At 36.7% G+C, this 16,733-nt stretch overlaps 1 protein-coding gene across 1 annotated transcript; it reads left to right on the forward strand.

Moving 5' to 3' along the window:
- The first annotated feature begins 1,666 nt into the window (after positions 1-1,666).
- LOC120331715 (kelch-like protein 30) lies at positions 1,667-11,572 on the forward strand. The gene is made up of 8 exons (XM_078113812.1): positions 1,667-2,044; positions 2,699-2,928; positions 3,158-3,194; positions 3,274-3,542; positions 8,765-9,009; positions 9,708-9,945; positions 10,512-10,731; positions 10,830-11,572. The coding sequence occupies exons 1-8, from the start codon at positions 1,700-1,702 to the stop codon at positions 11,073-11,075; spliced, it is 1,830 nt and encodes a 609-aa protein (XP_077969938.1). The 5' UTR covers positions 1,667-1,699; the 3' UTR covers positions 11,076-11,572.
- The last annotated feature ends 5,161 nt before the right edge of the window (positions 11,573-16,733 follow it).

Genomic DNA, 16,733 nt, shown 5'->3' on the forward strand with positions numbered 1-16,733 from the left:
TGTAGCTGTACTTATCGTTAGCCGCGCAGAACATGTAGAGGCCGCTGGATGATGCTTGACTATATCAATTTGCTATCCACTTTTAAAGTCGTCTGCCATATCATAATACATAACCATTGGCTGTATATGAATTGATTGTCAGTGCATATTCAGGTTACATAGGTATATCACGTTATCACCCCCACAAATTGGTCAAATCTAAACGATAGATTTCACAACGGTATTTGCAGCGGTGCCTACAGAAAGAAATTTAGGTAATTTTACGGTACTCCCGTAGTATGTGTACCAGGTTAGGTTTAGGCCATAGTCTCAGGTACAAATACTACGGGAGTCACTTGGCTAGTCCCCGAACTTAATAGAAATAAAATAAGGAAACTTGGAATAAAATTATGGCCTGACCCTAACCTGGTACACATACCACGTACCGGTGTCCGCCATCATAGTTCACATACAACGGGAGTGCCAATTTTTCTAATCAGACCAGAGTAAAATCCAATTGTGGAGATGTAATTAATATATTGTTAAAAAATCTCACAACAAACGCAAGTTATTAAAAAAAAAGAGTACGGTTTGTTTTTTTGCCATAAAATTAGTATCTGTGGAAGCTATTTAATTAGCCGGTGAACTTCAGGAATGGGACGGATGTAGTCGGACAGGCAAACCTGTAATATGTATTTGAAACATCGATTCAATTTTTCCAGCTACATCGTCCCTTCGTCCATTACGCAATCGTAATTTGTCGCATCAACAGAAAAAATGCGTGGTTAATTCTTTGAGAGTCGTATTGAAAAATGATTACATTTTTATATGACGCATCTAAATACTATCTGAGAATTAAAAACAGCATTTATTATAACATTACTCACGATATGTACGAGTAATACAACCAACCAGCATGTTTGAATATGTGATGTTGAATAAGAGCTGAAGGCTATGTCGTAAAACTTATATAAGATATGAAAGCTGATAAAATAAAAGCGACTGCCAAGAGAACGATCGTTAACACCCTTTAAATGCCCTGCATATCGCACATGTCTTTCGTCACGTCGTTTTTGTGCATTACGCAATAGGCATGTGCTGTACGAAGAAGACTCCCGAGGGATTTGTAAAGCATTCAAATCTTGGATGGTACAGAGGTTAGAAATTACAAAGAAAGCCGCAAAGGAATAAGTCTGAGCCTTGTAGGACTGAAGGAAAGTTTAGACTTTGTTAACTATTGTAGGTAAATAAAGTTTTCAATGACTGAACAATGAGTATCAGCTTAGTCAATGTCAATTAGGAATTTAGGTATAGTCAGAAACTCAACCGAATTCCATGCTCTAAACTTACCAATGATAGAAATTTTATTCGGATCGTTAATAAACACCTTATTCAGAATTTAGGTTTTCCAGGTTTGACTGTCATTATAGGATCTGTTTCACTTTACCACGTAAGCTTTCAAGCTTTTTGACTTATCTATTATATTGCCTTCTACTGAACAGTTTTTGATCCAATGAAAAGTCAAAACCGACGGTTTTATTGGTATTACATTGTACACAGCCGAGAAGCCTGTTTTTGTGCAGTTTTTTCATAGGCATTAAAGAATACGAAGAAATCGGGTAATATTTTGTAGTGATGCCCTTAGGGACTCGAGTATTTTAAAAGTTTCAAAAGTTATTTTAATTTACATTTCACAAAATTCATAGATAAAATAAACTAAATGGATACTTTAGTGTATTCAGAATTACCAAACCATGCAATCGAGACTTTGCAAGGACTGAACGAATTCCGGAGAGAATTTCCAGAATATTGTGATTTTACTCTGATTGCTGACAACAAAAATTATCCATGTCATCGATCAGTTCTATGCTACCACAGTGAATATTTTCGCGCGATGGTGCGAGGGAATTTTTTGGAAAATGGCGCGAATGTAACCACATTAGGAGAAGTGAATTCAGATTCATTATCTGCTATATTGGACTTCCTGTATACGGGCAGAATTGAAATAAACCAGACTTCGGTTGAGACATTACTTGAAACAGCGACGAGATTCCAATTTCAAAAGGTTAGCGAAGTAATCTAGAGTAGATAACTATGATGGTGGTCTTGCGATAATTAACCCCGTATTATTCAGCATGACGATAAGAAATAGGGATGGCTGTCATTTAAGTATTTTGTCATAGTGCAAACTTTAGATCATTAGTTCTTAACCTTTTTGTACATTTATAAATAAAAATTGTCAAATTTACCCCCAATGAAAGACGTTTTCTATAAATTACGTAAGCTGGTATAGAACTGACTATGCCTGAGAATGAGGAACTTAGTTATATAACATTATGCTTCACCCTAATGGTCTCTTTGGTTGTGTTTTCAATTTTGGAAAATGGTATTTCGTGTGATTCACATTTAATAATTTGCAATAAATTTGTCTCTGGGCCGTATATATGTGGGCGCTCTAGTCCTACTTGTTGCCACACTTGCTGCAGATGTCTCACTGTCACACATATGTCCCATTTCAATGACCTTCATATATGCTTCCTAACCCAAAACATTTCATGAATGTCAATTATGCTTATTTCAACTATTTCAGTATTTGCTATCATTAGTAAAGCTCTTCAGGTTCAATACAGTTTGGAAAATAGCAATCCGATAGAAGTCATTTTCACGAAGCAAGAGTCGAGAAATACTTTACATAAAAATACTCAATTTGATGTTTTAGGTGATAGACATCTGTGTCAGTTACCTTCGTCATCAAATCGATGAAACAAATTCCCTCGAAATGTACAATTTTGGAAAATGTCGCGCAATACCAGAATTAGCGGAAGCTGCCAAACATTTTACTTACGAAAGATTGGAATCTGTATTTGATGTCAGTGATGTAATCAAACATATGACGCCACATGATGTTGAGGAAATATTGCAAGATAAATTAGCGCATTTTTGTGGAGAGGTATGTTAATATTTTCAACTAAATCATTTGATAGATTTCATACAATTCAATAGTTTATCGACAATTTTTAAAATATTCTAAAGGACGTAATTGGGTTCAATTTCAATGATAATTTATAACGCTGCTCATCAAAAGTACTGCTAATTTTAGTTTGACTTGTGCTGTAAAGTTGATGTACACTGTTTAATTAATTATTTTGCATTTATTTATAGTTCATCTGTATGTACCGGAACAGAGAATAATATTAATTACTTTTATTAATTATGTTTAATTAGTTGATGTACACTGTTTAATTAATTATTTTTGTTTAATTATTTATTTTGCATCTATTTATAATTTATCTGTATGTACAGAGAATAATGTCAATTTTAAAATGGACAAATTTCGACAAAGCTGATAGGATGAAAGAGATGGAAAAACTTCTTCAAAATATAAATTGGTCACGTTTATCCACTAAATTTATTTTACGAACATTATTGTACTACCCACTGGTTGTATCGAATAAATCTACGAAAGATTTAATCATCAAAAAAGTACGAAAAGTTCTTGATGATGTCATAAACAAAGATTCTTCGTCCACAGAAATTTCGTCGCATGGTACTACACGAGGCAGGTAAGATATTTAATTGAATTTTAAGTGGGGCTATATTCTTTAGGACCGAATCATAGTGTTTATTTCATTCCTGAGTATGGTGTGTGTGGTTTATGAAATCATAGCAACCATGTGAGTTTCCATTGACCCTAATTAATTCATTTTCTGCATTTTCTCCTCCACTTTTTGTGAATCTGGCAAACTCCATATATATATTCGTATTAATTGAGCATCACTCCACGTATCTCCCAAAATGAGAATCCACGCCTAAGGTTGCTATTCAAAGGGGTTAAAATATGCAAGCATGCGTTGATACAAGGCAGTAGAGACGTTGTCGTCTAACCCAGTGGTTGGCAACCACTGAGCCGCAGCCCATCGCCGGTCCGCAGAATGGTTACTGCCGGTCCGCAGAGAGGTGAAACAAAAACGGACAAGGCCGTAATAAAACCACTACAATCTAACCACAAACCATACGACTAAAAACAGCATCCAACAGCAAACCAGACATACAAAACGCTTTTGAGCAGCATGTCTGATTTCACAAACAATTGCCATGTCAGTATGTCGCAATAATGCTGGGTCAATTGTTTCCACTACGCCCGAATGTCTATATACCGGTACGTCTATAAAAATGTCTCTCATCAGCCCGAATAAGATCTCTCCAACAAAATGATTCTCGCTAAGAACGTAACTAGTGACCACTCCACTACTGGCTCGTAGCTAACCGGTCATACCTAGTCAGCTAATTATATACTTCAGAATATGAATAATCATAAAGTTAGCACATCGGATAAAAAAATTAGTTTTGGCAAAACAAACATCAATCAATACCCAGACTAAGGTCAGAACGTTTACGAGCGTCCGCCAAAATTTTGGTCAGGCTTTACCGGTACGTCACCTGAAAAAGGTTGCCGACCACTGACTGAGCTATGAAACCTAGCCAATACATGGACTATGAGCAACAACAATAACCATCAGATTAGGTAACCACACGCAGTTGATTTTGAATAAATGTGCTATTGAATTTGTTTTGTCTATGGGTAAAAGTATTCAAGGCCGGATCAAAATTTTCGGGGGCACTGATCACTTAAGATTTTGGTGCTCTATGTATATAAAATAATAATTATAATAATGTAACTAGCGTTTTCTGTTTTTCCTGAATTGAATAAGTAGGTTTCAGTATGGATGTTTCCATGAGTTTCGATCAGTTAATAATAACGAAACAATTGCAATTTATCCAACCGCTCAGACAAATATTCAAGCATCTGGTCAAGGAAATATTCATTCACTACTAATTGAGGGCCAACATATGATTAATTTTCATGATTTTTCTAAAATACCGGTAGTTCTCGTACTTACAAACATTTTTAAAGAGACGTTTAAGATGATACTTATGAATGAAAAAATATCACAAATTTATTTCAAACGGGCCAATATTGAGATTTATGTTGCCTGACCAACTCGAATTACCCTATTTAACAATGGGGCACCATTGAAGATTCGTTTATGGAAATTTCTGTGGAGCCCTGAGTGCATGCTTGTATTACATGGTTAATCCCGCCAGGATTGTACAGTACGTTAGTATGGAATGTTTTTTCATATTGATTAATGGCGCAAAAGACCACTGACCACTGATAAGTAACATAATGCTTATTCACAATAACATCATTCAAAACGCTCAATTTAAATTAAATATGTTTAGCAACACTTTTCAGTTTTCAGTGTTTTGTTGGGATTTCTCCAGTTGATGCAACTTTTCATTGCCATGAACTGCTTCATTTTCGTATTTAAATCTTTTCATCTCCGGTTTAATGCTGAGAGTCAGTATTTGTACAAGGATCAGAATAAAACAAGGATAAAAAGGATCAGAACAATGTTGTAGAATTGAACTTTTCCAAAATTCGTCATTGCTGCACGAATGACAATAGGAAGTAATACACAAAAAAAACTTCCTACCAACGAAAGTAAAATCCCCTGGGTAGATTCTTGTACCGTGGGGTAAACATGTTGCTTTAACATCTCTTGGATGAAAGGATAGGCAGACAACGTTGATAGTCCGTACATGAAGTTACTGATATATTTCAGTACTTTAATATTATATTTGAATGCCAGCATTGCCAAAACTACGTTAACACAAATGGAAAAAATATTATATTGACAACTGGATTGTACGATTTCAATCTGTCTACTATGGCCCCCACTCCTATAGAGCCAATGATCCCGCCGATGGAATACGCTGTCAGGACAAAACCTCTATTCACAGATAAGTCAGCGGCATCGTCAGACAACAAGGTGCTGTTTCTCAATTCTAACTCTGAGTCGTTTGCTGGTACAAGCATATATTGAGCAACAAAAACAGTATCGACGATAGAAAACATCAGAAGGAGCGTCAAACTTATTCGTTCCGTCGCGATATACCTTGATTCCTTAGCAAATCGTAGTAGTGTTGATTTGTAGCTTTTTTGCTCAGCTTCTCTTGCTGTCGTTAGTCTTTGTATTTCAGCATGCGATGGTGAAACTTTTGGCGAATTTGGTATAAACAAGCACAAAATGAATAAAGAAATTATTGCAAGTGTGGACAAGGCGTACAGGCATAGTGCCACATTAAGCATTTTTTCTGATAAGTCAGTCATTCCAGAAAATAGTATGCTTGGCAATATTGAAGCTACGACCACTGCGGCCATCATAGCGGACCAACCGATACCTAAGACGGTTGCTTGCTCCCTCTCTCCAAACCAAACTGTTGCAGTCACTGGGATTAAGGTAAAGTACACAGCGCATACAAAACCAACTGCAACCTCTGCTATCATGCAAATAAAACGATACTTTCCGACATATATCACCGTAGCAAAAATGGCGAAGGCTATTGCCTGAACGCTAATTGTGACAATATACCACATTTTTACTGCAGTTGGCTTATGAGTGAATAGATAACCAACAACTGGCCCTCCGGAGAACTGTCCAAGTGCGACACATATGGTTAGCCAATCTATGGTTTGGTGAGAGACCTCGAAGTGTTGGGAGAATGCTTCATTAATTATTCCGAAGAAATGCCATGCAAACATGATGAAAAATCCACTCAAAAATAGTAAACATGCCACCAGCCATCTGACTCCATACAACTTAGTTTCTTTACTTTCTAAAAGTGTCGCTGTTTCACTTTTTTCGTGGTCCATCCTTCTCGTACTGCTGAACAGTCGAATGTGACAACAGTTCCGTACAAGTATTCATTTTCCCAACGAATCTTCCACGCACGTTAGATAAAAGTCGTTATTAGCGGAAGGAAATAAGTTATTAACGCCGTTTCAATACCTCTGAGCACCTGATATTAAGACTGGGAAGGAAAGGGACTGGAAAAATACTGGGAGTTGATATCTTTTTTTTTTGAAAAGATATATATATATATCTCAGAACGTGAGAAAATGTTCCAGCAGACGTATAATTTTGTAGTTCCTATGACCTTGTTTAAGTGTAAACTCATTTGTTTACGTCACATGTGCCATAACGATTCACTACAAATAATGATCAATTACTGCATTGTTTACAATTGCAGTTCGCATTCAGCTATTGCGCGAATGTCTGCTCCTACAAAAACTTAAGATATTTTCGCACAGCTACATTTTTGAAAAAATCCTCTGGCTCAAAACTTCGTTTACACAAGAGTAATCGCAAAACATAGAGTAATTGCATATCCACAAAAGCCTTGACACTATTCGAGCTAAAGTAGAATTTTGCATACTTTTTGAAGTCGAAGTTTTAAGACAGATATTGCAAAGCGAAATTTAGTCGTTTTCGTCAGTTGCAAAAATACCTAGCAATTAGCGAGATTATTTAAAAAGCATAACTCATAAAAAGACTTCGATCACAATGGCGGTTTTGCTCGATGCACAAAGACATGATGCGGACGGCTATAGAGAAAAGATTGCACACCGCTGCATTGAACAAACCTAACAAAAAACAACAACAAATATGTAGTGCGAGTTTTTAGATTCGAGTAAGACATTATACATTACTTTGAGATAAGAATTTTCAAGTACGTTAATTTATCTGAACTACAATCGATGCCAAACTCTTGAAATTGCACTGCTTGTTGATACAGAACATTAAAAAACAAACAGCTCTAACAAAATATCAAAGCGGTTCGATCGGTCGATACACTAAATCAGTGGTTTCCAACTTTTCTACCCAGGCGGACCGGTAAAATTAAATTGAATGTACTCGCGGACCGGCAAAAATTGACATGACCGGAGCAGAGAATAGTAACATATATTTGCGTAATATAATGCAATGTCGGGCACTCAATATGCTTCTAGACAAAAAAGCACACTTAAAAACATTTCACGCGAAGAAAAACTATCAAATCAAATGTGCCGGCCAAAAATAGAAATGGGTGAAACATAAAATAATACCATATATTTGCGTAATGAAATGCAGTGCTGGGCGCCAATTATGCGTAAGAAAGGCACGCATAAAATATCTCACATAAAAAACATGATTGATCGATTACTTAGCGATGGGTATTCGTTATCAAGAGATATCCAAAATTGTGACAGAGATACGTTTTTAAATCTGGACTGTAAAGTAGAATCACAAGCTTTTTCCTTTTCATTGGGTTTATCATATTAATCTATCTGCAGTTGATCGACGTCTCAAACGAAATGAATTTACATTACAATGACAAAGTCGTCGGTAACTTGGCGCCAGAATCAAAATCCTACTGTCCCTGCTCAAAATACACCTACTGTGTATGCTCAAATCTCTTGGGCCCATGCTTTTTTGCGCGTCCCGTGACCTGCAGTGTCGCAACAAGTTCATATCTTTCTGGAATATTATACTGTTCTTGACTGTTTTCTGGTTTAAACAAAGAAATATGCATAACGTTTTATATGGATGGTCATATTAACCAGGAAAAGCACGCAGAACAGAAAAAGCACGCGTGCCGATTTTTGGGTTGCTGAATCTTGCGAGATTTGATGAAGCGCATTCGCGATGAATCGGAGCCGAAAAAGCAACAAGTGTTATTACTTGGCGCCAAGATGTCGCGAGAGACGTAGATCTCGCGAAAGACGTCGCAATATGACGGCGGAAGAGAAATTGCGTAGTAAACCAACACAACCTCGTCTCCGGTAAAGCGATTGAGACGGCATAAAAACAACGAAACTTCTCGCGGACCGGCAAATTCGCGGACCGGCGGTGGGGAACCACTGCACTAAAATTAAATCACATTTTAATGTTTATTACAGATGGAGAATTAGAAATCTTTTCCCTGACCGATGTCTGGGCGGGGAAAACCAAGGATATATGCAAGAAGTCCTTCTATTAATTGGTGGCCTCACGTTAGGTGAAGCAGAAAGAGGAGACTTTAGTCAACCAAACGTAATGTGTTATGTTCCAAGAACGAGGGCATGGGAAATTCGAGCAAATTGGCCTGAACGGAAGCTTCGTGGATTTTCTGTGTCCAGATTTCATAATAATGTCATTGTAACAGGTACATAACCGCATGTAATGAGAGAAACTTTTATCAGTATAAGGGAAATCATATGTACTATCCGTTAACCCATGCGTATGTAGTTGAAACGATATTTTATAAGACTTATTTCAATATGCATTCTAAAGTCGTAAATTTGATACCAAAAATAAATGAAAAGTCACTGTGAGGTCATATATATGCTAAATCAGACCACTTTCAAAGATTTCATTGTAATTAACCTTCGTAGAAGTCATCCATAACTGACAAACGCAGGCTTTCTATATTTTTAAAATCGCGTTAATTTCCAAATGAGAATATCGGTCAGAGACCGGAGACTTATCGATCGAAAGTTAGGGTATCCCCAAAACAGCGCTCTTACTCCATAGTAACACCTTGTGTCACTAATTAATTAATAACTCGCCAATGATACGACATAATTCATTCAAAATCAATAGGCTTCTGGTCCGACATAATCATGATGAATGGACATGCAAAATCTGGAGCAGATTCGATCTCGCTTTGGTGAAATATCGTGTGCGTCTAACAGACAGACAGACAAATACCTATCAACATACTTACCGATTAAAATCGATAAGTAATAAAATCGATAAGTAACAACTGAACATTTTTCATGTCTAGCAATTACCTGTCTCTTCACATTTTTGCATATTGATTACACTTGTGATTGTTCTTCTACGATTCTATTTTTTTTTCAGGTGGTTGTGATTTCATCGAAATGAAACGATACAACATAAAAAGAGGTTGGATATACGAGGTAGAAAGTGACAAATGGGAGAGACTAAATGACATGATTTATTCTAGATCTTTCCATAGCTCCTGTCAAGTAAACGGAGAATTATATGTGGTCGGTGGAGCTTTCAATACCAAAATAGACATGGAAGTTTTTCGCCATCATGGACAAGATTGGACAGCTATTAAAAATAGTGCACCTAAGTTAGTCAGTCTTGTTTAATAGAGCATCTAAATTTCAAATTGCCTGTGTATAAAAGCGTTAGAAACTAATAATTGTGTAAATAGTAAGATGGATAATAGGAAATATTTATCGAAATTTCGATTTTTCATTTTCGTGATGCGATCGAAACAATTTATAATGCAGTGTATGATGCCGTTTTTAGTTTCAAATCTCATATTTGTAATTTTTATGCGATATGTTTCAGATTGAAGATAGCATAGAATGTCAATGAGAAATGATTCTGATTCTAAAACTATCGTTTCCCTATACACTTTTTATCGTTGCTTAAAGTCGAGATCCAAACTTCACAGCACTTATCTGTTTGGAAGTTATTGCATATGCAGCTTACTAATATAAAAATTATTGAACGCAAAATGGGTGCATGTATTGTTTTAAAAAATTGTTATTTTGATTCAAGTTGATGAAAAAATGATTTTCCGTTTAAATAATGGACCAATTAAATTACAATTTTGCACTAAGTAAAGATGGTTGAAGAGGATGACTTTTCCCGAATCTTATGTATATTGTATTATTGTATTTGTTTCAGATTTGTTTGGAATTTTGCTGTCGCTCCGTGTAATGGTAAAGTTATACTAGTTGGCAGCGGAGAAACTTCGCCTACTCTTGTTTTACAATGTTATAATCCAGCAATAGCACAATGGAGTCAATTCAGATCACCAAATGTACCTCGACATCTGTCTTCTGTGCTGTGCACGACCTCTCAGGATGGAAGCCAGATATTTGTCACCGGAGATAATTCACAGAAGGTGCGTGGTATAAAAGAAGTCATGAACTGCATCTTTTGATTTCGACTAAACTGCCGTATTGATAAAGTTCATTTTGGATATTTATTTTTATTTCTTAGGTATTTATGTTTAATCCGAACGCAAACGAATGGTCTCGGGCACAAGACATGTTGAATTTGCATTCAAACGGAGGAATGACGACAATTGGAGAACAGATCTACCTCACGGGAGGGCATTTTGAAGAAGGCGAATATTTGGATCAAATGGAATCATATGACGTAAAATCTGGGCTATGGACGTCGAATGGGCCATTGCCTTATCTTTGGCTTTATCATACTTGTATACCAATCATGTGTTCGACGTAGTCTTTTTAAACCAGGGGTGTGATACATGCTGACCACGGGCCACAACCAGGCCCGCCGAGCCATTTAGTGTGGCCCTTGTCAACACTCAGAACTTTCCCCATCAAGCATAAAATCATAATTTGACAATTTATGTTTAAAAAAGCTTTCGCACGGGTGAAAATACATAATGTTTTTTGCTCTCGTAGCTGCGTTAAATCTTTCTTCATTTTGCCCGCTGTTTTTATTACTTTAATTCGTTGTGTACATGAAAAAACAATTATTTTTGTGTGGTCCAGCTACATGTCTGAAGTTGGTTATATGGCCCACCGACAAAAAATGTTGCACACCCCTGTTCTAAACGAATCATCATCTTCGAGCACGAATTTAATATGCCGAGTAGTTTGCATGGAAATGGGATGATGATTATTTCCGTTTAAAGTCTTTTATGTGATAAATTTTTCCGCTAGTATAGTCATGTACTACAAAATTTACAAATATTAAAGTTATGGCATCGTGAAGACCAGTTGAAAAACGAATTGGCGACAATGGCACTAGCTGTAGAGTGTAGACTAGATACACCGTCTCCATCTCATCAGGAGGCACAGTTCAGACACAGACTGCGACTTTTACTGGTAACCGGGCGCATGACCATGCTTTTCTATTCGATTATAAATGGGGTTTACTTTCATATTTTACTCAATAAAATTAGGTCCATGCTGTTTGCAACTGTTATCTTCTCATTAATAGCGCTTAATTCAAAACGCCGTATATCACTTTCAGATATTTTTCGTACTAAATTAGCCCAATTCAAACTAGAATCGAAAAATTCAATTTGGTTCATATACAAAAAACACGCCGTTGATGTTTGTAGAAGATGTGCTGCGTTTTAGGATGTTTGATGGGTATCAAAGTTTGATAAACGGAATAAAAAAAATTAAGGTATATTTTTTATACTTGAATTAATAAAAGACCCGCCGAATTCATCAAATCGGCCTAAACTAGTACCCGAGATTGAAGGGAAGCACAAAGTTCAGCGGAGTGTAATTTCAATATGAAAAGGACCAATAAAATACATAGAATTAATATACAAAAAATTTAAATTTGAAGGTGATTATATATTTAGTTTATAAACTTGTACGATAATAGAAATGAAGAATACAAGATAGGGACAAAATCTGTACATACTCAGATATTTGTACAAAACCTTGCTGTGAGCAAAAATATGAAAACTTGACACCACCAAACAAAGTTTTTAATGTAAATTTAAAAATCTTTAAGCCAAGCTCTACACCGTTAAATTTTCCGTGAAGGCTGCAACTCGGCTTGATTTTTTTTATTGATTAATAAATATGAGGGTACTACTGTGATCTATGCGCCCCTCGCTCCTCCCTCGTGATCTAAACTTTTTTCTCTTATATCGCGAAATCTCGTCAACGTGTATCAGACGAATCCCTTATTCCAGGGCACTTGAGTAGTTTAGTAGATTTATTCGGTTATTAACGCTTGTTCGTGTTGTACATACAGTTCAATTTCTAGGTTCCCAGAGAATGGAAAAGTCGTAACCTGTCTCATCATCAAAACTTCACTCACCTCCGCCAATTTGTCCATATTATGCGGCGGATGATTAATTCCATTTAGAAAATACGATGGTTGACTTTTACTTTTTTATAAATGCTTCGAAATAAGGCTTACCTGGTAAATATTGTAAATCTCACTCTTTGTTGCGTTGAAGAGTGCAATAGCACGAGCAGGATTAGACAGTAGTCGAGCATTTGTGTATGTGAACACGTTATCTTCTCACTAATTATAATTTTAACAACGAGAATCATAACTGAAAACCAGTTAGATTCATCCACATATAAATTATGCTTACACTGGTGAGCCTGCTTCACATTCTCGCTCACGATTTACGACCGACCGACCAGTCTGTAGTATACCAGTTTTTATTACGTATTTCACAATGAACGATGGAACAAGCGATCTGGTTGAGATCTATACGTACGGATTTTTACACCAATTTATTGCAAAAATTGCGATATATTTTCGCATTTGAAAGCAAAACTAACCAATTAACTGTCTCGAATGTTTTCTCCATCCAGCATCCACGATAATTGAGAAGTCACATTTGCACTCTGGTAGATTGAACAACAAGAGGGGAAAACGAGTGTGGAATTAAACTGTTAATTAAACCAGATATCGAATGGAAGGGATAAAAGGTACAACGCGACACCAAAAATATAAGTTATCCTTTAGAAGTTTTTTCCAATTGATGCCCAACTTATACCAATGGATAGCATAGGATTAAAATATTCATCTTCGGGAAAGGAAGGCCGAGAAGGCGGTTTAATCATATAACAAACCATGGCCCCTCGTTGGAATGCCAGTCCAAGTCGGGTAGTCGATTAGTTGCCCAGTTATTTTTTTTGTATCTGATATTGATGGTAGTCTACTTGTCATTGACGTGCCATGCCGTGTTTCCCCGAGAATAAGACTGGGTCTCATTTTAATTTTTCTTCGAAAAATAACACTAGTGCCTATTTTCGAGGAATGTCTTATATTTTCATTTATCAAAAACAAAATTACAAAGTAGAGAATTAGGAGATTTTCTAATATACAAATACAAAATATGAAAACCGATATCCAATTACTTATAAATAACACGTTTTTTAATTCAAAATAACTGCAAAACATAGATTATCAATCATTTAAAACGTGGCTGATAGATTTTTTGCTATCGACTAAGTAAAAAAATTCGCGTTATTAGCTAGGTCTTATTTAAAAAAAAGGGCTTAGGTATATTAAAATAATTTTAAAATTCAGGCTAGGTCTTATTTTCAGGGTAGGGCTTATTTTCGGGGAAACACGGTAGTATGCGTTAATAGTTCTTTGCCTTTGCACCATGTCCGGATGAATGAACCGACTTACACTATACACCATACACATACACCATACACCAAAACTATCATTTGTATAAATCCGATTTGGCAATGGATTTAAATTTGGCAAAAAAAAAAAAAAAAAAAAAAAGAACCGACTTACTAAATGAAACAATACAAGGAGAAGCATGGGGACAACACGTAGTTTACATACCAAAACCCGAATGTTTCTCTGAAGGTAAATTAATAGATAGCTATTTCGAGGACGACATGATTCATCTCACTGATGACGGAGCAGAGAAAGTACTTGAAAACATATGTCCATTTGTAAACCTCAGAGAAGGAAAACATAAAAGAAATGAGGAAGATGATGAAGACATTCCAGCTTCAATACACAGCACTAAACATGTGCGGAGCGAGGAAGAAAACGTCAAATCACAATACACAATAGCTGATATCCCTGGAACATCATCTCAACCCATTTTGGAAAACATGGAAACAATAGAAAATATCTTGGATAAGCCTAAATCGTTGACCCAAGCCGCATAAATAAATCAGTACTGATAAACTTTCCCTAAAACCTAATAAATTATCATAAGGATAATGAACTAACAGGTTTCTGTTTTAGCCGTACTACAGTTTTATCAATTTTCAGGTACTTTTTTTTTTTTTTTCAATTTTTTTCATTTTCACTTCATATATCAATAGGAAAAAAAAACCCGACTTATTTAATCACTAATCTCCTGACTGACTCTCTCGATTCGATTTGTATTCACTCTTTTGTTGAGAAACAATTAGTTCGTATTATTTGACGTCATCTGCTGCTTATCAACTTATCAATGACGGTGTTGCTGACACGATGACTGAATATTCCTTCGCAGCCCCTCGTCAATTGCGGTCGGAATGTTGTATTTTTTTTTCAATTAACATATACTGTATTTAATGACCGTTCTTGCATCTCACGAATCCGATAAAACCACAAAAAAATAGTCTATTTTAGTTGCCCTGCTCAGAGATTGAGTCGCCGAATGAAAATCCAATGAATTGTTGATATTGAATATTCAAATGACAATATAAATTTTATATGTATATTTATTTCAACTAAAATTGGAATTGACATATGAATAAATAATAAAGCACATATTGGCACTGAAATTCAATTTGGCTAAATCAAAGGCTAAAAGAAGAGATTCGGTCGTACTTTTCTTGCTTTGTTTTTAGTACGGCAGTTTTCCGTCTACTCTAAAGTCTTTTTGAGCTTTGAGTTACCCCACTGTTTTTAAACTAAAAATAATACAGTTACCGGTATAGGCTCAAATATTGAATATACTCACAGTGCGGGGACGCACCATGTGATTTCAGATAAAAACTGAATATTTGTAAATAGGCCTACACCTTCAGACCTTGGAGGGGGTTTTCAGTTCGGGTGGCCAGTCAGCTAATGCTGGCCAAAGTGTTATAGTCACTTTGATGCTGGCCAACACTGGGATAGTTCAGTCAGCTAATGCTGGCCAACACTGGGATAATTCAGTCAGCTAATGCTGGCCAACACTGGGATAGTTCAGTCAGCTAATGCTGGCCAACACTGGGATGATTCAGTAATGCAGTACCGGTACCGGGTACCGTACCGGTACCATATGTCTGTATGTTACGGTGCCATATTCCATACTAGTACAGCAGGTTCTGAGGGTGACTGTACAGCTGTATGAGATTTCATAATCAGTTTTTATTTATTTCAGTAGGCCTATTTGTTTTTATCAAAGCGGCAGTGTGGCTCAACGGGCTAAGCGTTGGGAATACACTCGCCACCGCACCTCTAATTACTCTGCGTGGGTTCGCAGGTTCGAATCCCATGCAGGAATGGTTATGTGCGAGAGGATTGCTGGACTCCTCGCCGTCGTTGGGTGTTCCACGTAACCGCTGGTCGGTTCCTATCCTATCACCTGCTATGACTCATAATGACTGTATGATGATTACCGTATCTGCATACTGCAGTACTGGCATATGGGGTCAAAAAATACTTTTACTTACCTAGCTACCATACGGTACGGTATTATGGTACAATCAGACAGTGCTGAAAATTTCGGGTCTAGTATAGTTTAGTACCACAAGTACTTCCGGTTGGCGTAGAATAACGAACTTTGTATATGTTATTTCTAACCCTCACCTGACTCCAAAAATGACGTGACTACGACATCACAATCACGTCATAAAGCTTGCCAAGTATAGCTACTATCGTCCAAAATGGCAACTGCGCCGACGATACCGAACTCACTAACGCCAGCGTTCTCTCTCATATCGGGATCGTTGCGACGAAAAAACGAGAGAAATAGCTTGCTCGATTTCGGGTGATTGACTGCGCTTTTGGACGACCATCCGTACACTTTGTTGGTATTTATTACGCCACTGTGCCGTTGTAGTGACGTAATTTTTTGGTGACATGGTCAGGTGGGGCTTAGGAATGACATATGCAAAAATTGTGGAGCCAGGCCAACTAGAAGTGCATGTGGTACTAAACTATACCAGACCCAAAATTTCTAACATCACAAACTGACTGATCATACCGTGTTGTCCCCTGAAATAATACCTAGCTTAAATTTCAAAACTTAATATAAGGTCTCCCCTTAAAATAAGATCTAGTCCAGGGTGGTCCAAACCCAGGCCCGCGGGCCACATGTGGCCCGCCGCTTCATTATTTGTGGCCCGCGTCACATTCGGAGAGTAATCAAAAAATAGTATTTCGTGTTGTTTTGATAATGGGATTATTCAGAAAAATCTTTTGACATATTATTACATCACTAAT

The sequence above is a fragment of the Styela clava genome, chromosome 6 (genome assembly GCF_964204865.1).
Source record: "Styela clava chromosome 6, kaStyClav1.hap1.2, whole genome shotgun sequence".
Lineage (NCBI taxonomy): Eukaryota > Metazoa > Chordata > Ascidiacea > Stolidobranchia > Styelidae > Styela > Styela clava.

Bases quoted from the DNA above. Each gene is read 5' to 3' on its own strand.
- LOC120331715 (XM_078113812.1), top strand. From the start codon at position 1,700: ATGGATACTTTAGTGTATTCAGAATTACCAAACCATGCAATCGAGACT. The intron at 2,929-3,157 runs GGTATGTTAATA...TCTGTATGTACC, and splicing joins TTAGCGCATTTTTGTGGAGA to GGAACAGAGAATAATATTAA. The intron at 10,732-10,829 runs GTGCGTGGTATA...TTTATTTCTTAG, and splicing joins CCGGAGATAATTCACAGAAG to GTATTTATGTTTAATCCGAA.